A 21,970-nucleotide genomic window follows, 5' to 3' on the forward strand; every position below is an offset into this window, starting at 1 on the left:
AGAAGGTTCCGGAATGAACAGCCCGGGACAAGGGGGGGAGGGGACAGGATTTGGGGGGGAGGGGACAGGATTTTGGGGGGGAGGGGAGGGGTCACATCAGGTCTCCCCGGGTGGGGGAGGGGCACCAAGGCACTGGGTGGGGGAGGGGAGGCGGGGTGGGGGAGGGGAGGGGGGTTAGGACTGCATCTCGGCCCGGAGCATCCACGGGAACCAGCAGCAGAACAGTAACCTGGGGACAGGGACAGGGGGACATGGGGACATGGGGACATGGGGACAGGGCCTGGGGACATGGGGACAGGGGGACAGGGACATGGGGACACCCCCCCAGGGACAGGGACACCCCCCAGGGACATGGGGACAGGGCCTGGGGACAGGGACAGGGGACAGGGCCTGGGGACATGGGGACACCCCCCAGGGACATGGGGACATGGGGACGTGGCCTGGGGACAGGGCTTGGGGACATGGGGACACCCCCCAGGGACATGGGGACACCCCCCCAGGGACATGGGGACAGGGCCTGGGGACACCCCCCAGGGACAGGGACACCCCTCAGGGACATGGGGACACCCGCATGGGGACATGGGGACACCCCCCAGGGACATGGGGACACCCCCATGGGGACAGGGACACCCCCCAGGGACATGGGGACGTGGCCTGGGGACAGGGCCTGGGGACATGGGGACACCCCCATGGGGACAGGGACACCCCCCCAGGGACATGGGGACATGGCCTGGGGACAGGGACATGGGGACAGGGACATGGGGACAGGGCCTGGGGACAGGGACATGAGGACATGGCCTCGGGACATGGGGACACAGCTTGGGGACACCCCCTCGGGACAGGGACACCCCCCAGGGACAGTAACCTGGGGACAGGGACAGGGGGACATGGGGACACCCCCCAGGGACAGGGACACCCCTCAGGGACATGGGGACACCCCCATGGGGACAGGGCTTGGGGACATGGGGACACCCCCCAGGGACATGGGGACACCCCCCCAGGGACAGGGACATGGGGACATGGGGACATGGCCTGGGGACATGGGGACACCCCCATGGGGACACCCCCCAGGGACAGGGACACCCCCCCAGGGACAGTAACCTGGGGACAGGGACGGGGACATGGGGACACCGCCATGGGGACATGGGGACACCCCCCAGGGACAGGGACACCCCTCAGGGACAGTAACCTGGGGACAGGGACATGGGGACATGGGGACATGGGGACAGGGCCTGGGGACATGGGGACACCCCCCAAGGACAGGGACTCCCCCCAGGGACAGGGACACCCCCCAGGGACAGTAACCTGGGGACAGGGACATGGGGACAGGGACATGGGGACACCCCCCAGGGACAGGGACACCCCCCAGGGACAGGGACACCCCCCAGGGACATGGGGACAGGGCCTGGGGACATGGGGACACCCCCCCAGGGACATGGGGACATGGCCTGGGGACAGGGACAGGGCCTGGGGACACTCCCATGGGGACAGGGCCACCCCCACGGTGACAGGGATGGTGACAGTGCCACCCCCACAGTGACAGGGACACCCCCACGGTGACAGGGATGGGGACAGTGTCACCCCCACGGTGACAGTGCCACCCCCACGGTGACAGGGATGGTGACAGTGCCACCCCCACAGTGACAGGGATGGTGACAGTGCCACCCCAACGGTGACAGTGCCACCCCCAAGGTGACAGTGCCACCCCCGCTGTCCCCACCTGGAGAAGGAGCTCTCGGATGTGATGTCCTTGGGGGTCCGCACGGCCGGGAAATTGCGCTTGGGCTGTGACACTGAGGGGACACCGGGGGGACATCAGGGGACACCGGGGGGACATCAGGGGACAGGGGACATGAGGGGACATCAGGGGACATGAGGGGACACCGGGGGGACATTGAGGGGACACCAGGGGGACATTGAGGGGACACCGGGGGGACATTGAGGGGACACCGGGGGACATGAGGGGACATGAGGGGACACCGGGGGGACATCAGGGGACACCGGGGGGACAGGGGACACCAGGGGACACCGGGGGGACATTGAGGGGACACCGGGGGGACATGAGGGGACATGAGGGGACACCGGGGGGACATTAAGGGGACACCGGGGGGACATTGAGGGGACACCAGGGGGACATCAGGGGACATTGAGGGGACACCAGGGGACATTGAGGGGACACCGGGGGGACATTGAGGGGACATGAGGGGACACCGGGGGGACATTGAGGGGACACCGGGGGGACATTGAGGGGACATGAGGGGACAACAGGGGGACATGAGGGGATACCAGGGGGACAATGAGGGGACACCGGGGGGACATTGAGGGGACATGAGGGGACACCGGGGGGACATTGAGGGGACATGAGGGGACACCGGGGGGACATTGAGGGGACACCGGGGGGACATTGAGGGGACATGAGGGGACAACAGGGGGACATGAGGGGATACCAGGGGGACAATGAGGGGACACCGGGGGGACAGGGGTCACCAGGGGACATTGAGGGGACACCGGGGGGACATTGAGGGGACACCGGGGGGACATTGAGGGGACACCAGGGGGACATTGAGGGGACACCGGGGGGACATTGAGGGGACATGAGGGGACACCGGGGGGACAATGAGGGGACACCGGGGGGACACGGTCACGTCACCCTCAGCAGCCAATCAGCAGTGACAACCATGCCCCGCCCACCTGTCAATCACTGCCCCACCCACCTGTCAATCACTGCCCTGCCCACCTGTCAATCACTGCCCTGCCCACCTGTCAATCACTGCCCCACCCATCACTGCCCCACCCACCTGTCAATCACTTCCCTGCCCACCTGTCACTGTCCCACCCATCACTGCCCCACCCACCTGTCAATCACTGCCCCACCCACCTGTCAATCACTGCCACACCCACCTGTCAATCACTGCCACACCCATCACTGCCCCACCCACCTGTCAATCACTGCCCCACCCACCTGTCAATCACTGCCCCACCCACCTGTCAATCACTGCCACACCCATCTGTCATTGCCCCACCCACCTGTCAATCACTGCCCTGCCCCGCCCCCTCACCTGTGACTGGCTCCGCCTTCTTTTCGGAGCCGCCGTCCCCGGGCTCCTCCTTGGGACCCCCGACCCTGGGTGGGGGGACACGGGGACACCACGGTGTCACCACGGTGTCACCACGGTGTCACCTGTGACCCCCCCTGTGACCCCCCCGGACCTCAGTGTCCCCTCCATCCCTGTGTCCCCTCAATGTCCCCAATGTCACCGTGTCCCCCCGTGTCCCCATGTCCCCCAATCGTCCCAATGTCACCCCAATGTCCCCCATGATGTCCCCAATGTGCCCCCCATGTCCCCAGTGTCCCCAATGATGTCCCCAGTGTCCCCCCAGTGTTCCCAGTGATGTCCCCAATGTCCCCAATGATGTCCCCAATGTCCCCCATGATGTCCCCAATGTGCCCCCCATGTCCCCCAATCCCCCCAATATCCCCAGTGATGTCCCCAATGTCCCCCCAGTGTTCCCAGTGATGTCCCCAATGTCCCCAATGATGTCCCCAATGTCCCCAATGTCCCCCATGATGTCCCCAATGATGTCCCCATGTCCCCCAATGTCCCCCATGATGTCCCCAATGATGTCCCCAATGTCCCCCATGATGTCCCCAATGTGCCCCCCATGTCCCCCAATCCCCCCAATATCCCCAGTGATGTCCCCAATGTCCCCAATGCCCCCCAGTGATGTCCCCAAGGTGTCCCCAATGTCCCCAAGGTGTCCCCAATGTCCCCCGGTACCTCTGGACGCGGGAGGGGGGTGCGAAGACGCCGTGTTTGGGGGGACAGGTGAAGTAACCATGCCCCAGTGATGTCCCCATGTCCCCCAATGCCCCCCAGTGATGTCCCCAATGTGTCCCCAATGTCCCCCCAATGTCCCCAAGGTGTCCCCAATGTCCCCTGGTACCTCTGGACACGGGAGGGGGGTGCGAAGACGCCGTGTTTGGGGGGACAGGTGAAGTAACCATGTCCCCAGTGATGTCCCCAATGTCCCCAATGCCCCCCAATGATGTCCCCAAGGTGTCCCCAATGTCCCCAAGGTGTCCCCAGTGTCCCCTGGTACCTCTGGACGCGGGAGGGGGGTGCGAAGACGCCGTGTTTGGGGGGACAGGTGAAGTAACCACGTCCCCAGTGATGTCCCCATGTCCCCCAATGCCCCCCAATGATGTCCCCAATGATGTCCCCAATGTCCCCAAGGTGTCCCCAAGGTGTCCCCAGTGTCCCCTGGTACCTCTGGACGCGGGAGGGGGGTGCGAAGACGCCGTGTTTGGGGGGACAGGTGAAGTAGCGCACCCCGAAAACGGAGCCGTCGTGTTTGCCCCCCGCTGAGTCCAGCTCCACCCCGAACCAGTACCCTGGGGACAGCGAGGGGACATTGGGGACACTGGGGGGACATTGGGGGACACTGGGGACATTGGGGACATTGGGGACATCGGGGACATCGGGGACATCGGGGGACATTGGGGACATTGGGGGACATTGAGGGGACATTGGGGGGACACAGGGAGGAGATGGGGGGGTCTCAGAGGGTCCTGGGGATTCCCAAGGGGGTCTCAAAGGGGTCTCGGGGGGTTCCCCAACCCATGGAGGTCCCAGGGGGGTCTCAGAGGGGTCCTGGGGGGTTCTCAGAGGGTCCCATTTGGGTCAGGGGTCCCATTTGGGGTGGGGATCCCATTTGGGTGGGGGGTCCCATTTGGGTCAGGGGTCCCATCTGGGTCAGGGGTCCCATTTGGGTCAGGGGTCCCATTTGGGTCGGGGATCCCATTTGGGTCAGGGATCCCATTTGGGTCAGGGGTCCCATTTGGGGGGGGTCCCATTTGGGGGGGGTCCCATTTGGGTCAGGGGTCCCATTTGGGTCAGGGGTCCCATTTGGGGGGGGGTCCCGGCTCTCACCGGGGGCGAAGTCGGTGCGTCCGTAGAACCGGGCTCGGCCCTGGCGCTGTCCGGCCACCAGCACCGCGTCCCCCGGGGCCACGCGCCGGCCCTCGCGGTCCAGCCACGCCCCGCCGCGCTTCCGGGAGCCTGTGACGTCACAGGACCACGCCCTGACCACGCCCACCCCGGCCACACCCACTCCAGCCCAGCCACACCCACCCCAGCCACGCCCCGCCGCGCTTCCGGGAGCCTGTGACGTCACAGGACCACGCCCTGACCACACCCACCCCACCCCAGCCACGCCCCGCCGCGCTTCCGGGAGCCTGTGACGTCACAGGACCACGCCCTGACACACCCACCCTGGCCACGCCCACCCCAGGAGCCTGTGACATCACAGGACCACGCCCTGACCACACCCACTCCACCCCAACCACGCCCACCCCGCTTCCGGGAGCCTGTGACGTCACAGGACCACGCCCTGACCACACCCACCTCACCCCAGCCACGCCCTGCCGCGCTTCCGGGAGCCTGTGACGTCACAGGACCACGCCCTGACCACGCCCACCCCGGCCACGCCCACCCCAGGAGCCTGTGGCGTCATAGGGACCACACCCAGCCCCGCCCACCCCTTGGGGGATTTTAGGTGACCCCGGCTTTGGGGAGGGGGTGTCGAAATGACCCCAAAATTAGGGGAGGGGTCCCCTGCATTTTTTGGGGGGGGGGTCCCCTGGACTTTGGGGGGTGTTCAGGGGGTCCCCTGGATTTTTTTGGGGAGGGGTCCCCTGGATTTTTTTGGGGAGGGGTCCCCTGGGTTTTGGGGAGGGGTCCCCTGGATTTTGGGGAGGGGTCCCCTGGATTTTTTTGGGGAGGGGTCCCCTGGATTTTTTGGGGAGGGGTCCCCTGGATTTTTTTGGGGAGGGGTCCCCTGGATTTTTTGGGGAGGGGTCCCCTGGATTTTGGGGAGGGGTCCCCTGGATTTTGGGGAGGGATCCCCTGGATTTTTTTGGGGAGGGGTCCCCTGGATTTTGGGGAGGGGTCCCCTGGATTTTGGGGAGGGGTCCCCTGGATTTTTTGGGGAGGGGTCCCCTGGATTTTTTTGGGGAGGGGTCCCCTGGATTTTGGGGAGGGGTCCCCTGGATTATTTTGGGGAGGGGTCCCCTGGATTTTTTTGGGGAGGGGTCCCCTGGATTTTGGGGAGGGGTCCCCTGGATTTTGGGGAGGGGTCCCCTGGATTTTTTTGGGGAGGGGTCCCCTGGATTTTTTTGGGGAGGGGTCCCCTGGATTTTTTTGGGGAGGGGTCTGTACCTCTCTTGTCCTTGCGGGATTTGTGGGGGGCTCGGGCCGGGGGTCCCGGGGGGCTCGGGGGGGGCGACGGCGCCGGGGGCTGCTCCTCGGCCTTGGAGATCTTGGACACCGAGGCGAAGATGCCTGCGGCCAGTACGGACCAGTATAAACCAGTACAGACCAGTATAGACCAGTATAAACCAGTACGGACCAGTATAAACCAGTATGGACCAGTATAGACCAGTACGGACCAGTATAAACCAGTATGGACCAGTATAGACCAGTACGGACCAGTATAAACCAGTATGGACCAGTATAGACCAGTACAGACCAGTACAAACCAGTACAGACCAGCATAAACCAGTACGGACCAGTATAAACCAGTACAGACCAGTATAAACCAGTACGGACCAGTATAAGCCAGTATGGACCAGTATAGACCAGTATAGACCAGTATAAACCAGAACAGACCAGCATAAACCAGCAAAGGCCGGTAGAGACCGTACAGACCAGTATGAACCAGTATGGACTGGTACAGACCAGTATAAACCAGTACAAACCAGTATGGACTGGTAGGGACCAGTACAGACCAGTATGGACCACCATAAACCAGTACAGACCAGTGCAACCCAGTCTGACCCAGTCCAGACCAGTATCAACCAGTCTGAACCAGTCAAATCCAGTCTGACCCAGTCCAGACCAGTCTGAACCAGTCCAACCCAGTCTGACCCAGTCCAGACCAGTCTGAACCAGTCCAACCCAGTCTGACCCAGTCCAGACCAGTATGAACCAGTCCAACCCAGTCTGACCCAGTCCAGACCAGTCTAAACCAGTCCAACCCAGTCTGACCCAGTCCAGACCAGTATGAACCAGTCCAACCCAGTCTGACCCAGTCCAGACCAGTCTGAACCAGTCCAACCCAGTCTGACCCAGTCCAGACCAGTATGAACCAGTCTAAACCAGTCCAACCCAGGGACAGAGATCTCCCCCCACCCCAGAAAAACCCCAGGGAAGACCCCCAGGGGATTCCCCCTCCCCCAGCCCCTCCCCCAGGGGATCCCGGGGGGTCCCAGGGGGTTCTGGGGGTCCCAGCCCCGACCCCAGGAGATCCCAGCCCCACCCCCAGGAGATCCCGGGGGTCCCAGGGGGTTCTGGGGGTCCCAGGGGGTCCCAGCCCTGCCCCCCAGGGGTCCCAGCCCCGCCCCCAGGGGTCCCAGCCCCTCCCTCAGGGTGTCCCGGGGGTCCCGGCCCCTCCCCCAGGGTGTCCCGGGGGTCCCGGGGGTCCCAGCCCCACCCCCAGGGTGTCCCGGGGGTCCCGGGGGTCCCAGCCCCACCCCCAGGGTGTCCCGGGGGTCCCAGCCCCACCCCCAGGGGTGTCCTGGGGGTCCCAGGGGGTCCCGGGGGGTCCCGGCCCCGCCCCCAGGATGTCCCGGGGGTCCCGGGGGTCCCGGGGGTCCCGTACCCTGTTTGGGGGGGCAGATGAAGTAGCGGACCCCCCCCACGCTGCCGTCGTTCTTCCCCTCGGGCTCGTCCAGCTCCACCCCCGCCCACTGACCGCTGGCAAAGGCCGTGGTGCCACAGAACCTGAGCGTCCCCACCTGGGCAGGGGACACACCTGGGTGACACCTGAACCCCAAAACTGACCCCCTGAACCCCAAAACATCCCCAAAAAATAACCCTGATCCTTCCCAAAAAAACCCAATCCTTCAAAAAACCCCAAATCCCAAATCCCACCCCAAATCCCAGCCAAGGCCGTGGTGCCACAGAACCTGAGCGTCCCCACCTGGGCAGGGGACACACCTGGGTGACACCTGAACCCCCAAAAACACCCCCTGAACCCCAAAACATCCCAAAAAATAACCCTGATCGGTCAAAAAACCCCAAACCCCAAAATCCCACCCCAAATCCCAGCCTTACAGAACCTGAGCGTCCCCACCTGGGCAGGGGACACACCTGGGTGACACCTGAACCCCAAAACTGACCCAAAACATCCCCAAAAAATAAACCAAATCCTTCAGAAAAAACCCAATCCTTCAAAAAACCCAAAACCCCAAAATCCCACCCCAAATCCCAGCAAAGGCCGTGGTGCCACAGAACCTGAGCGTCCCCACCTGGGCATGGGACACACCTGGGTGACACCTGAACCCCCAAAAACACCCCCTGAACCCCAAAACATCCCCAAAAATAACCCTGATCCTTCACAAAAAATCCCAATCCTTCAAAAAACCCAAAACCCCAAAATCCCACCCCAAATCCCAGCCTTACAGAACCTGAGCGTCCCCACGTGGGCAGGGGACACACCTGGGTGACACCTGAACCCCCAAAAACACCCCCTGAACCCCAAAACTGACCCTAAAATAACCCAAATCCTTCACAGGTAACACAAGGTGGGTTTAGGGTGACACAGGGTGGGTTTGGGGTAGGTTTAGGGTGACACAGGTGACACAAGGGTGACATAGGTGACGCAGGGTGGGTTTGGGATGACACACGGTGGGTTTGGGGTGGGTTTAGGATAACACAGGTGGCACAGGGGTGACACAGGATGGCTTTAGGGTGACACAGGTAACACAAAGACCCCACCTTTCCGCTGTCCAGCAGGCGCACCCTGTCCCCCAGCTGCAGCCCCAGGCAGAGCAGCATCAGCGTGCCGGGCAGGTTGTCATAGTTGGGCAGGGTGACACGGGGCAGGCTTGGGGTGACACAGGGGTGACACAGGTGGTGCTTGGGGTGACACAGCTGACACAGGGGTGGCACAGGGTGGGTTTAGGATGACACAGGGTCAGTTTGGGATGGCACAGGTGACACAGGGATGACACAGGGTGGGTTTAGGATGACACAGGTGACACAGGGTGGGTTTGGGGTAGGTTTAGGATCACACAGGTGACACAGGGGTGGCACAGGGTGGGTTTAGGATGACACAGGTGGCACAGGGTGGGTTTGGGGTGGATTTGGGATAACACAGGTAACACAGGGGTTGCACAAGGTGGGTTTGGGATGACACAGGGTGGGTTTGGGGTGGGTTTAGGATGACACAGGTGACACAGGGGTGGCACACGGTGGGTTTGGGGTGACACAGGGTGGCTTTAGGATCACACAGGTGACACACAGGTGCCACAGGTACCCCACCTTTCCGCTGTCCAGCAGGCGCACCCTGTCCCCCAGCTGCAGCCCCAGGCAGAGCAGCATCAGCGTGCCGGGCAGGTTGTCGTAGTTGGGCAGGGTGACACGGGGCAGGCTGCAGCTCAGAGGAACCGCGTCCAGCAGCAGCCGCCGCAGCTCCCGCGCAGCCTCGGCCGCCTCAGCCCTGTCCAGGGCCATGTCCGTGGGGTCTGGAACCACCTCGGCCGCCACCTGCCCTTTGCTGTTCTGGGGGGGACACACAACGGGGGATGTGTCACAAAGGGGGGTGTCCTCTAAAAAAAGGGTTTGGTGGTGTTAGGAGTCGTTTTGGAAGTCAGAATGCGTTCTTGGGATGGGGGTGAGGATAGCCAGGAAGGTCCAAAAATCTTCAGGGAGGCACAGAACTTCTCCAGAAAAACACAGTGTGTCCTCAGGACAACCTCAAAAATCCTCAGAAAAACCCACTGTGTCCACAGGACTCCCAAAACCCCCTCAGGACCCCCCAAATCCTCCGATTTTCCCCAAAAATCCGCCCAAAACCCCGCCCGTACCCTCAGGGCGGGATCGGGATCGGCCCCGTGCTCCAGGAGGCCGCGCACGATCACAAACCCCGCCAAATTCCCCCCCCAAATCCCCTAAAACCCACAAAACCCCTCAAAAATACCCATAAAACCCCTCAAACATCCCCATAAAACCCCCCAAAATGCCCCAAAACCCCGCCCGTACCCTCAGGGCGGGATCGGGATCAGCCCCGCGCTTCAGGAGGCAGCGCACGGCCCCAAACTCCGACAAATTCCTCCCAAAAACCCCATAAAAACCTCTAAAACCCCTCAAAAATCCCCCCAAAACCCATAAAACCCCTCAAAACCCCACAAAACCCCTCAAAAATTCCCATAAAACCCCCAAAACCCCGCCCGTACCCTCAGGGCGGGATCGGGATCGGTCCCGCGCTTCAGGAGGCAGCGCACGGCCCCAAACTCCGACAAAACCTCCCCAAAAATCCCCATAAAACCCCCTTAAATCCCCATAAAACGCCCCGAAATCCCCCCAAAAACCTATAAAACCCCTCAAAAATCCGCATAAAACCCAAAGAAACCAAAAATAAACCCCAAAATCCCCCAAAAAACTCAACCCGCCCCATCCCGTACCCTCAGGGCGGAGTCGGCTCCGCGCTCCACGAGGCAGCGCACGGCCTCAAACTCCCTCAAAAAACCCCCATAAAACCCCCTCAAATCCCCATAAAACCCCCCAAAACTCCTCAAAAATCCCCCAAAACCCCTCAAAAATCCCATAAAACCCCCCAAAAACCCAAAAACCCCTAAAAAAAACCCCAAAACCTCCCCGTACCCTCAGGGCGGGATCGGCCCCGCGCTCCGGGAGGCAGCGCACGGCCCCAAACTCTCCAAAAAAAACCCCATAAAACCTCCTCAAATCCCCATAAAACCCCCCAAAACCCCTCAAAAATCCCCCAAAACCCGTCAAAAACCCAAAAATCCCCTCAAAAATCCCCATAAAACCCCCAAAAACCGCCCAAAACCCCCCAAAAACCCCGGTACCCTCAGGGCGGGATCGGCCCCAGGAGGCCGCGCACAGCCCCAAACCTCAACCCCAAAATCCCCCCCAAAAAACCCCAAATCCTCCCAAAACCCCCCAAAATCCCCATAAACCCCCCCAAAACCCCTCAAAAACCCACAAAACCCCTCACAAATCCCCATAAAACCCCCAAAACCACCCCGCACCCTCAGGGTGGGATCGGCTCCAGGAGGCCGCGCACGGCCCCAAACCTCAACCCCAAAATCCCCAAAAAAAACCCCAAATCCTCCCAAAACCCCCCAAAATCCCCATAAAACCCCCCAAAACCCCTCAAAAACCCCACAAAACCCCTCACAAATCCCCATAAAACCCCCAAAAACTGCCCAAAAGCCCCGGTACCCTCAGGGCGGGATCGGCCCCAGAAGGCCGCGCACAGCCCCAAACCTCAACCCCAAAATCCCCAAAAAAAACCCCAAAATCCTCCCAAAACCCCTCAAAAACCCACAAAACCCCTCAAAAACCCACAAAACCCCTCAAAATTCCCCATAAAACCCCCAAAACCCCCCCGCACCCTCAGGGTGGGATCGGCCCCAGGAGGCCGCGCACAGCCCCAAACCTCAACCCCAAAATCCCCCAAAAAAACCCCAAAATCCTCCCAAAACCCCCCAAAATCCCCATAAACCCCTCCCAAAACCCCTCAAAAACCCACAAAACCCCTCAAAAACCCACAAAACCCCTCAAAATTCCCCATAAAACCCCCAAAACCCCCCCGCACCCTCAGGGCGGGATCAGCTCCAGGAGGCCGCGCACAGCCCCAAACCTCAACCCCAAAATCGCCATAAAACCCCCCAGAATCCCCATAAAACCCCCCAAAATCCCCATAAAACCCCCCAAAACCCCTCAAAAACCCCCAAAACCCCTCAAAATTCCCCATAAAACCCCCAAAACCCCCCCGCACCCTCAGGGTGGGATCGGCCCCAGGAGGCCGCGCACAGCCCCAAACCTCAACCCCAAAGTCCCCAAAAAAAACCCCAAAATCCTCCTAAAAGCCCCAAAAAGCCCCAAAAAAGGCCCGGTACCCTCAGGGCGGGGTCGGCCCCGTGCTCCAGGAGGCATCGCACGGCCCCCAGGCACAGGTTGGAGGCCGCGATGTGCAGGGCGGTGCCGTGGCTGAAATCGCTGCAGGTCGAGTGCAGGACTGTGAGGTAAAAAAAAAAGGGGGAAACTGAGGCACAGGAGCGTCCCCAAAACTGGGTGGGGGTCCCCAAAAAAACGGGGATACCGAAAAACCCCGGGGGATCCCAAAAAAACCCGGGAGATATCGGAAAACCCCGGGGGATATCGGAAAAAAAACCTCGGGGGAAACTGAGGCACGCGCATTGAAAACAGCGGGGAGAGGGAAACTGAGGCACGGGGTACCCCAAAAACGGGGTGGAGGGGGGTGGGGGAATCCCAAAAAACCCCGAGGGATCCCAAAAAAAAATCCGGGGGATATCAGAAAAACCCCGGGGGATATCGAAAAAAAAAACCTCGGGGGAAACTGAGGCACGCGCATCGAAAACAGCGGGGAAAGAGAGGGGAAACTGAGGCACGGGGCACCCCAAAAATGGGATGGGGGATCCCAATACAGGGGGGTCTATCGTGACATGGGGGTCCCTATCGCGATATGGGGGGGGTCCCTGTTCACCTCAGGGTGCGGATGAGCTTGGGGACATCGAGGGGGGGTCACTGTCCCCTCCCTCCCCGGGGGGTTTCGGGGTTCCTGGGGGGGTCTATCGCGATATGAGGGTCCCTATCGCGATATCCCTGCTCACCTCGGGGTGCGGCGGCGCGCAGCAGGGTGCGGATGAGCTCGGGGACATCGAGGGGGGGTCACTGTCCCCTCCCTCCCCGGGGGGTTTCGGGGTCCCTATCACGACATGGGGGTCCCTATCGCGATATGGGGGGGTCCCTGCTCACCTCGGGGCGCGGCGGCGCGCAGCAGGGTGCGGATGAGCTCAGGGACATCGAGGGGGGGTCACTGTCCCTGCCCTCCCCAGGGGGTTTCGGGGTTCCTGGGGGGCTCTGTCGCGATACGGGGGTCCCTATCGCGATATCCCTGCTCACCTCGGGGCGCGGCGGCGCGCAGCAGGGTGCGGATGAGCTCGGGGACGTCGAGGGGGGGTCACTGTCCCCACCCTCCCCGGGGGGGTTTCGGGGTCCCTATCGCGACATGGGGGTCCCTATCGCGACATGAGGGTCCCTATCGCGATATGGGGGGGTCTCTGCTCACCTCGGGGTGCGGCGGCGCGCAGCAGGGTGCGGATGAGCTCGGGGACGTCGAAGTAGGCGGCGTAGTGCAGAGCGTTCATGTGCGTCCAGCGGCTGCGCAGCCCCGCGTCACCACCCAGGGCCAGCAGGCGCGTGGACAGACGGACAGCGGCCGCGGGGTCACCTGGGGACAGACGGACAGGTGAGGGACACCTGGGGACAGGTGAGGGACACAGGACAGATGGACAGCGGCCGCGGGGTCACCTGGGGACACGGACAGGTGAGGGACACCTGGGGACAGCTGGGGACACCTGGGGACACCTTGGGGACACCTGGGGACACCTGGGGACACGGGACAGACGGACAGCGGCCGCGGGGTCACCTGGGGACAGACGGACAGGTGAGGGACACCTGGGGACACACCTGGGGACACCTGGGGACACCTGGGGACACCTGGGGACACCTGGGGACAGGGGAGGGACACCTGGGGATACCTGAGACACACCTGGGGACACCTGGGGTCACCTGGGGTCACCTGGGGACACCTGGGGACAGCTGGGGGACACCTGGAACCCAGTCTAGAACCCGATCTAGAACCGAGTCTAGAACTGATCTAGAACCACTCTAGAACCGATCTAGAACAATCTAGAACCCAGTCTAGAACCGATCTAGAACAGTCTAGAACCCGGTCTAGAACCCAGCCTGGAACACACCTGGGGACACCTGGGGACACCTGGGGACACCTGGGGACACCTTGGGGACAGCTGGGGACACCTTGAGGTAACCTGGGGACACCTTGAGGTAACCTGGGGATACCTGGAGACATTTGGGGACCCCCTGGGGACATTTGGGGACCCCCTGGGGACATTTGGGGACACCTTGGGGACATTTGGGGACACCTGGAGACCCCTTGGGGATATTTGGGGACACCTGGGGACCCCTTGGGGACACCTTGAGGTAACCTGGGGACACCTGGAGACATTTGAGGACATCTGGGGACCCCCTGGGGACATCTGGGGACACCTGGAGAACCCCTTGGGGACACCTGGGGGCATTTGGGGACACCTGGAGACCCCTTGGGGACACCTGGGGACATTTGGGGACACCTTGAAAACACCTGAGGACCCCCTGGGGGACATTTGGGGACGTTTGGGGACACTTGGGGACACCTGGGGACTCCCTGGGGACATTTGGGGACCCCCTGGGGACATTTGAGGACACCTGGGGACCCCCTGGGGACATTTGGGGACACCTGGAGACCCCTTGGGGACCCCCTGGGGACATTTGGGGACACCTGGGGACATTTGGGGACACCTGGGGACACCCTGGGGACACCTGAGAACCCCTTGGGGACACCTGGGGACATTTGGGGACACCTTGGGGACATTTGGGGACACCTGGAGACCCCTTGGGGATATTTGGGGACCCCTTGGGGACACCTGGGGACCCCTTGGGGACACCTTGAGGTAACCTGGGGACACCTGGAGACATTTGAGGACATCTGGGGACCCCCTGGGGACATTTGGGGACACCTGGAGACCCCTTGGGGACCCCCTGGGGGACATTTGGGGACACCTGAGAACCCCTTGGGGACACCTGGGGACATTTGGGGACACCTGAGAACCCCTTGGGGACCCCCTGGGGGACATTTGGGGACACCTGAGAACCCCTTGGGGACACCTGGGGACACTTGGGGACACCTGGGGACATTTGGGGACACCTGGAGACCCCTTGGGGACACCTGGGGACACCTTGGGGACACCTGGGGACACCTTGGGGACAGCTGGGGACACCTTGAGGTAACCTGGGGATACCTGGAGACATTTGGGGACCCCCTGGGGACACCTGGGGACCCCCTGGGGGCTCCCTGGGGACATTTGGGGACACTTGGGGACCCCTTGGGGACATTTGGGGACATTTGGGAACACCTGGGGACCCCCTGGGGACATTTGGGGACCCCCTGGGGACATTTGGGGACACTTGGGGACACCTGGAGACCCCTTGGGGACACCTGGAGACCCCTTGGGGACATTTGGGGACATTTGGGGACACCTTGGGGACATTTGGGGACACTTGGGGACACCTGGGGACATTTGGGGACCCCTTGGGGACACTTGGGGACATTTGGGGACATTTGAGGACACCTGGGGACACCTGGAGGACATTTGGGGATATTTGGGGACCCCTTGGGGACATTTGGGGACCCCTTGGGGACACCTGGGGACATTTGGGGACACCTTGGGGACAGCTGGGGACCCTCACCCACGCCGTGGGCCCCGGCCTTGCAGGCGTAGTGCAGCAGGGTCATGTCCGTCAGTCCGTCCCTGTCGTCCACGTGGCACCCGCGGCGCAGGATCTGCCCCGGGGACACCTCCCGCTCACCTGGGGACCCCCGAAACGCCCACGGGACCCCCAAAAACGCCAAAGGGACCCCCAAAATCCACTCGGGACCCCCAAAAATCCCCAAGGGACCCCCAAAAACGCCAAAGGGACCCCCAAAACGCCCAAGGGACCCCCAAAATGCCAAAGGGACCCCCAAAACGCCCAAGGGACCCCCAAAAATGCCCAAGGGACCCCCAAAATCCACTCGGGACCCCCAAAAACGCCCAAGGGACCCCCAAAAATGCCCAAGGGACGCCCAAAAACGCCCAAGGGACCCCAAAAATGCCAAAGGGACCCCCAAAAACACCAAAGGGACCCCCAAAACGCCCAAGGGACCCCCAAAATCCACTCGGGAGCCCCAAAAATGCCCAAGGGACCCCCAATATCCACTTGGGACCCCCAAAAACGCCAAAGGGACCCCCAAAAACCCCCAAGGGACCCCCAAAAACCCCCAAGGGACCCCCAAAATCCACTTGGGACCCCCAAAAACGCCCAAGGGACCCCCAAAAACGCCAAAGGGACCCCCAAAATCCACTCGGGACCCCCAAAAACGCCCAAGGGACCCCCAAAAACGCCAAAGGGACCCCAAAAACGCCCAAGGGACCCCCAAAAACACCAAAGGGACCCCCAAAAACCGCCCAAGGGACCCCAAAAACGCCAAAGGGACCCCCAAAAACGCCAAAGGGACCCCCAAAAACCATCCAGGACACCCCAAAATCAACCCAAGACACCCCAAAATTCACCCAGGACCCCCAAAAATCCACTCAGGACCCCCAAAAACGCCCGAGGGACCCCCAAAATTCACTCAGGACATCCTGAAACTCCCTCAGGACCCCCAAAAATCCCTTCAAGACCCCCCAAAATCTCCTCAAGACCCCCTCAGGACCCCCCAAAATCCCCCCAGGACCCCCCAAATCCCCCCAGGACCCCCCCAAATCCCCCCAGGACCCCCCAAAATCCCCCCAGAAGCCCCCAGCCCCACCTCATTGCCGATGATGTCCACGCTGTGCTGCACCTGCGGCACCCACTGCTGGAGGAGCCCCCCAAACTCCCCCAAATCCCCCCAGGACCCCCCCAAATCCCCTGAAGACCCCCCAAAATCCCCCCAGGACCCCCCAAAATCCACTCAAGACCCTCTCAGGACTCCTCAGGACCCCCCCAAAATCCCCCCAGAAATCCCCAGCCCCACCTCATTGCCGATGATGTCCACGCTGTGCTGCACCTGCGGCACCCACTGCCGGAGGAGCCCCCCCAAACTTCCCCAAATCCCCCCAAAATCCCCCCAGGACCCCTCAGGACCCCCTAAAATCCACTCAAGACCCCCTCAGGACCCCCCAAAATCCCCCCAGGACCCCCCAGAAGCCCCCAGCCCCACCTCATTGCCGATGATGTCCACGCTGTGCTGCACCTGCGGCACCCACTGCCGGAGGAACCCCCCAAACTCCCCCAAATCCCCTCAAATTCCCCCCAAATCCCCTCAAAATCCCCCCAGGACCCCCTAAAATCCCCTCAAGACCCTCTCAGGACTCCTCAGGACCCCCCAAAATCCCCCCAGGAGCCCCCAGACCCACCTCATTGCCAATGATGTCCACGCTGTGCTGCACCTGCGGCCGGAGGAGCCCCCCAAACACCCCCAAAATCACCCCAAATCCCCCCAAAATCCTCCCAGGACCCCCCCAAATCCCTTCAGGACCCCCCAAAATCCCCCCAGAAGCCCCCAGCCCCACCTCATTGCCGATGATGTCCACGCTGTGCTGCACCTGCGGCACCCACTGCCGGAGGATGGCGAAGAGCTGCGGCACCGTGGTGCGGGGGTCCAGCAGGATCTCGCGGCACGCCGCGTCGTTGGGGTCGAAAAAGGTGAAAGCTGGGGCGGGGGGATATTGGGGAGGGGGTTTCAGGGGGTTTGGGGGGTCCTGGGGGGGATTTGGGGGGATCTGAGGGGGATTTGAGGGGTCCTGGGGGGGATTTGGGGGATCCTGGGGGGAATTTGGGGGGGATTTGGGGGGTTCTGAGGGGTCCTAAGGGGGATTTGGGGGGTCCTGAGGGGGATTTGGGGGTTCTGAGGGAGGTTTGGGGGTCCTGAGGGGGCTTTGAGGGGTCCTGAGGGGGATTTGGGGGGGATTCGGGGGGTTCTGAGAGGTCCTGGGGGGGTTTAGGGGGTTCTGAGGGGGATTTGGGGGGATTCGGGGGGTTCTGGGGGGGATTTGGGGGGGATTTGAGGGGTCCTGGGAGGGTTTAGGGGGTCCTGAGGGGGATTTGGGGGGTTCTGAGGGGGATTTGGGGGGGATTCGGGGGGTTCTGGGGGGGATTTGGGGGGTTCTGAGGGGTCCTGGGGGGGTTTAGGGGGTCCTGAAGGGGATCTGGGGGGACCTGAGGGGGATTTGAGGGGTCCCGAGGGGGATTTGGGGGGATCTTGAGGCTCCTGAGGGGTCCTGAGGGGGATTTGGGGGGTCCTGAGGGGGATTTGGGGGGGATCTTGAGGCTCCTGAGGGGTCCTGAGGGGGATTTGGGGGGTCCTGAGGGAGATTTGGGGGGTCCTGAGGGGGATTTGGGGTGATCTTGAGGGTCCTGAGGGGGATCTGGGAGGGATTTGGGGGGTTCTGAGGGGTCCTGGGGGGGTTTAGGGGGTCCCGAGGGGGATTTGGGGGGATCTGAGGGGGCTTTGAGGGGTCCTGAGGGGGATTTAGGGAGTCCTGAGGGAGGTTTGGGGGTCCTGAGGGGGATTTGGGGGGATCTTGAGGCTCCTGAGGGTCCTGAGGGGGATTTGGGGGGTCCTGAAGGGGATTTGGGGGGTCCTGAGCGAGGTTTGGGGAGTTCTAGGGGGGATTTAGGGGGAATTTGAGGGGTCGTGGGGTGATCCTGGGAGTTCAGGACAGGAATTTGGGGAGGGGTCCCTTTTTGAGCCCCTGGAATTTGGGGAGGGGGTCCCTTTTTGAGCCCCTGGAATTTGGGGAGGGGGTCCCATTTTGAGCCCCTGGAATTTGGGGAGGGGGTCCCATTCTGAGCCACTGGAATTAGGGGAGGGGTCCCTTTTTGAGCCCCTGGAATTTGGGGAGGGGTCCCATTTTGAGCCCCTGGAATTAGGGGAGGGGTCCCATTTTGAGCCCCTGGAATTAGGGGAGGGGTCCCATTTTGAGCCCCTGGAATTTGGGGAGGGGGTCCCATTCTGAGCCACTGGAATTAGGGGAGGGGTCCCTTTTTGAGACTTGGGAATTTGGGGAGGGGTCCCATTTTGAGCCACTGGAATTAGGGGAGGGGTCCCTTTTTGAGACTTCAGATTTTGGGGAGGGGTCCCTTTTATGGGGCTTTGGAATTTGGGGAGGGGGTCCCATTTTGAGCCCCTGGAATTTGGGGAGGGGTCCCTTTTTGAGCCACTGGAATTTGGGGAGGGGTCCTTTTTTGAGCCCCTGGAATTAGGGGAGGGGTCCCTTTTTGAGCCCCTGAAATTTGGGGAGGGGTCCCTTTTATGGGGCTTTGGAATTTGGGGAGGGGTCTCCCTTTCTGAGCCACTGGAATTAGGGGAGGGGGTCCCATTTTGAGCCCCTGGAATTAGGGGAGGGGGGTCCCTTTTTGAGCCCCTGGAATTTGGGGAGGGGGGTCCCTTTTTGGGGCTTTGGAATTAGGGGAGGGGTCCCATTTTGGGGCGGGGGTCTCACCGTAGTCCTTGGGCAGGGGGGCGGGGGCTGCGGGGTGAACCATCGGCTTCTTGCGCCGCTCCACCACCGGGCTGGGGGGGTCTGGGGGCGGCGCCCCCCCCGCCGGGGGGTCCCCCCCGCGCTCCTTCGTCATCCTCACACCTGGGGAGGGGGCACGGGGGGCGTCTGGGGGGGTGGGGAGACCCCCGGACCCCTCCCCAATTCGGGTGAGGAGAGGGGGAAAGGGAAAGGGGAGGGGGATTTGGGGAGGGGGATTTGGGGAGGGGGATTTGGGGATGGGGAATTTGGGGAGGGGGATTTGGAAAATTTGGGGAGGGGGCTCCGAGAATGGGGAGGGGGATTTGGGGAATTTGGGATGGGGGATTTGGGGAGGGGGATTCGGGATGGGGATTTGGGGAGGGGGATTTGGGATGGGGGGAATTTGGGATGGGGGAATTTGGGGAGGGGGATTTGGGGAGGGGGAATTGGGATGGGGGATTTGGGGAGGGGGATTTGGGATGGGGGAATTTGGGGAGGGGGATTCGGGATGGGGAATTTGGGGAGGGGGATTCGGGATGGGGAATTTGGGGAGGGGGATTTGGGATGAGGGAATTTGGGGAGGGGGGAATTGGGGAGGGGGATTTGGGGAATTTGGGGAGGGGGATTCGGGATGGGGAATTTGGGGATGGGGGATTTGGGGAATTTGGGGAGGGGGATTTGGGATGGGGGAATTTGGGGAGGGGGATTCAGGATGGGGAATTTGGGGAGGGGGATTTGGGGAGGGGGATTCGGGATGCGGGAATTTGGGGAGGGGGCGTCAGGATGATTCCCCCCCTCCCCTCCCCTCCCCATACCGGGCCCGAGGGATGCGCAGGGAGCTCGGGCCGGGGCCGGCGGGCACCGGGAGCGCCCCCCCCGCCCCGCCCGGTCCCGACCCCTCCCCAAATTCCGCTCCCTCCCCTCCCCCGCTCCCGACCCCTCCCCAAATTCCGCTCCCTCCCCTCCCCCCCCCTCCCCCGGTACCGGCGGGTCCGCGGCCGCGGGATGGGCCCGGCGCTCTGCGCATGCGCGGGACGGGGGCGGGGCCTGGGCGGGGCCACGGGGGGATATGGGGGGGATATGGGGGGGATATAGGGGACTGTGGGGGGATATGGGGGATGTAATGGGGGCTATGGGGGATGTAGGGGATGTGGGGTGAGCTATAGGGGATGTAATGGGGGCTATGGGGGCTATAGGGGATGTGGGGGATGTGGGGGGGGCTATGGGGGATGTGGGGGGGGATATAGGGGGGATATGGGGGGGATATAGGGGATGTGGGGTGAGCTATAGGGGATGTAATGGGGGCTATGGGGGATGTAGGGGCTATAGGGGATGTGGGGGATGTGGGGGGGGCTATAGGGGATGTGGGGGGGCTATAGGGGGGGATATGGGGGGATATGGGGGGATGTGGGGGGATATGGGGGGGATATGGGGGGATATAGGGGGATATGGGGGGGATATGGGGGGATATGGGGGGGATATGGGGGGCTATAGGGGGATATAGGGGGATATGGGGGGCTATAGGGGGATATGGGGGGGATATAGGGGGATATGGGGGGATATGGGGGGGGATATAGGGGGGTTATAGGGGATGGGGGTGAGTTATAGGGGCTATAGGGAGGATGTGGGGGGGGCTATAGGGAGCTATAGGGGATGTGGGGTGAGCTATAGGGGATGTAATGGGGGCTATAGGGGGGGCTATGGGGGATGTAGAGGGGCTCTAAGGGATGTGGGGGGGCTATAGGGGCTATAGGGGATGTGGGCGGGGCTATAGGGGATGTAATGGGGGTGTAGGGGGGGCTATGGGGGATGTGGGCGGGGCTATAGGGGATGTAATGGGGGCTATAGGGGGCTATGGGGGGCTATAGGGGATGTGGGGTGAGCTATAGGGGATGTGGGGGATGTAATGGGGGCTACAGGGGGCTATAGGGGCTATAGCAGATGTAATGGGGGCTATAGGGGGCTATAGGGGCTATAGGGGCTATAGCAGATGTAATGGGGGCTATAGGGGGCTATAGGGGCTATAGCAGATGTAATGGGGGCTATAGGGGGGGCTATAGGGGAGGGGGGATGAACTATAGGGGGCTATAGGGGGCTATAGGGGATGTAATGGGGGCTATAGGGGCTATAGGGGATGTGGGGGGGCTGTGGGGGGGCTATAGGGGGCTATAGGGGATGTGGGGTGAGCTATAGGGGATGTGGGGGATGTAATGAGAGCTATAGGGGGCTATAGGGGCTATAGCGGATGTAATGGGGGCTATAGGGGGTGCTATAGGGGATGGGGGATGAGCTATAGGGGGCTATAGGGGATGTGGGGTGAGCTATAGGGGACGTAATGGGGGCTATGGGGAGCTATAGGGGATGGGGGGGAGCCTATAGGGGTTATAGGGGGGGCTTCGGACCCTCCTGAGGGGCTTCAGGCTCATCCCGGGGGGCTTCAGAGCCCCCCGAGGGGATTTCGGGTCCTTTCAGGGGATTTTGGGTCCTTTCAGGGGGTCCGGACCCTCCCCAGGCGATTTTGGGTCCTTTCAGGGGATTTCGGGTCCTTTCAGGGGGTCCGGGACCCCTCCCAGGCGATTTCGGACCCTCCGAGGGGGTTTCGGGTCCTTTCAGGGGCTTTCGGGTCCTTTCAGGGGGGTCCCGACCCCTCCCCAGGGGATTTTGGGTCCTTTCAGGGGATTTCGGGTCCTTTCAGGGGGGTCCGGACCCTCCCCAGGGGATTTCGGACCCTCCGAGGGGGTTTCGGGTCCTTTCAGGGCGATTTTGGACCTTTCGGGGGGGATTTTCGCTCCTTTCAGGGGGGTCCCGACC

General features: G+C 62.3%; 1 protein-coding gene across 1 annotated transcript; it reads right to left on the minus strand.

Moving 5' to 3' along the window:
- Positions 1-149: 149 nt before the first annotated feature.
- Positions 150-20,177, minus strand: CLIP3 (CAP-Gly domain containing linker protein 3). Its single transcript, XM_058859997.1, has 14 exons — positions 20,144-20,177; positions 19,142-19,282; positions 17,210-17,349; positions 15,363-15,456; positions 13,123-13,284; positions 11,930-12,048; positions 9,324-9,563; positions 7,660-7,795; positions 6,219-6,341; positions 4,932-5,060; positions 4,270-4,393; positions 3,060-3,124; positions 1,721-1,793; positions 150-229 (listed from the first exon to the last, which is right to left on the minus strand). The coding sequence occupies exons 2-14, from the start codon at positions 19,272-19,274 to the stop codon at positions 175-177; spliced, it is 1,593 nt and encodes a 530-aa protein (XP_058715980.1). The 5' UTR covers positions 19,275-19,282; positions 20,144-20,177; the 3' UTR covers positions 150-174.
- Positions 20,178-21,970: the final 1,793 nt, after the last annotated feature.

This window comes from Poecile atricapillus, chromosome 31, assembly GCF_030490865.1.
Source record: "Poecile atricapillus isolate bPoeAtr1 chromosome 31, bPoeAtr1.hap1, whole genome shotgun sequence".
Lineage (NCBI taxonomy): Eukaryota > Metazoa > Chordata > Aves > Passeriformes > Paridae > Poecile > Poecile atricapillus.

What these genes read in the sequence shown, in the direction of transcription:
- CLIP3 (XM_058859997.1), bottom strand. Translation starts at nt 19,274, where the DNA reads ATGACGAAGGAGCGCGGGGGGGACCCCCCGGCGGGGGGGGCGCCGCCC. An exon ending in GCGCGCCGCCGCACCCCGAG is followed by an intron (nt 12,049 to 13,122) that starts GTGAGCAGAGAC and finishes TTTACCTCACAG; the next exon opens with TCCTGCACTCGACCTGCAGC. An exon ending in GCCTGCTGGACAGCGGAAAG is followed by an intron (nt 7,796 to 9,323) that starts GTGGGGTACCTG and finishes TCCCCTGCCCAG; the next exon opens with GTGGGGACGCTCAGGTTCTG.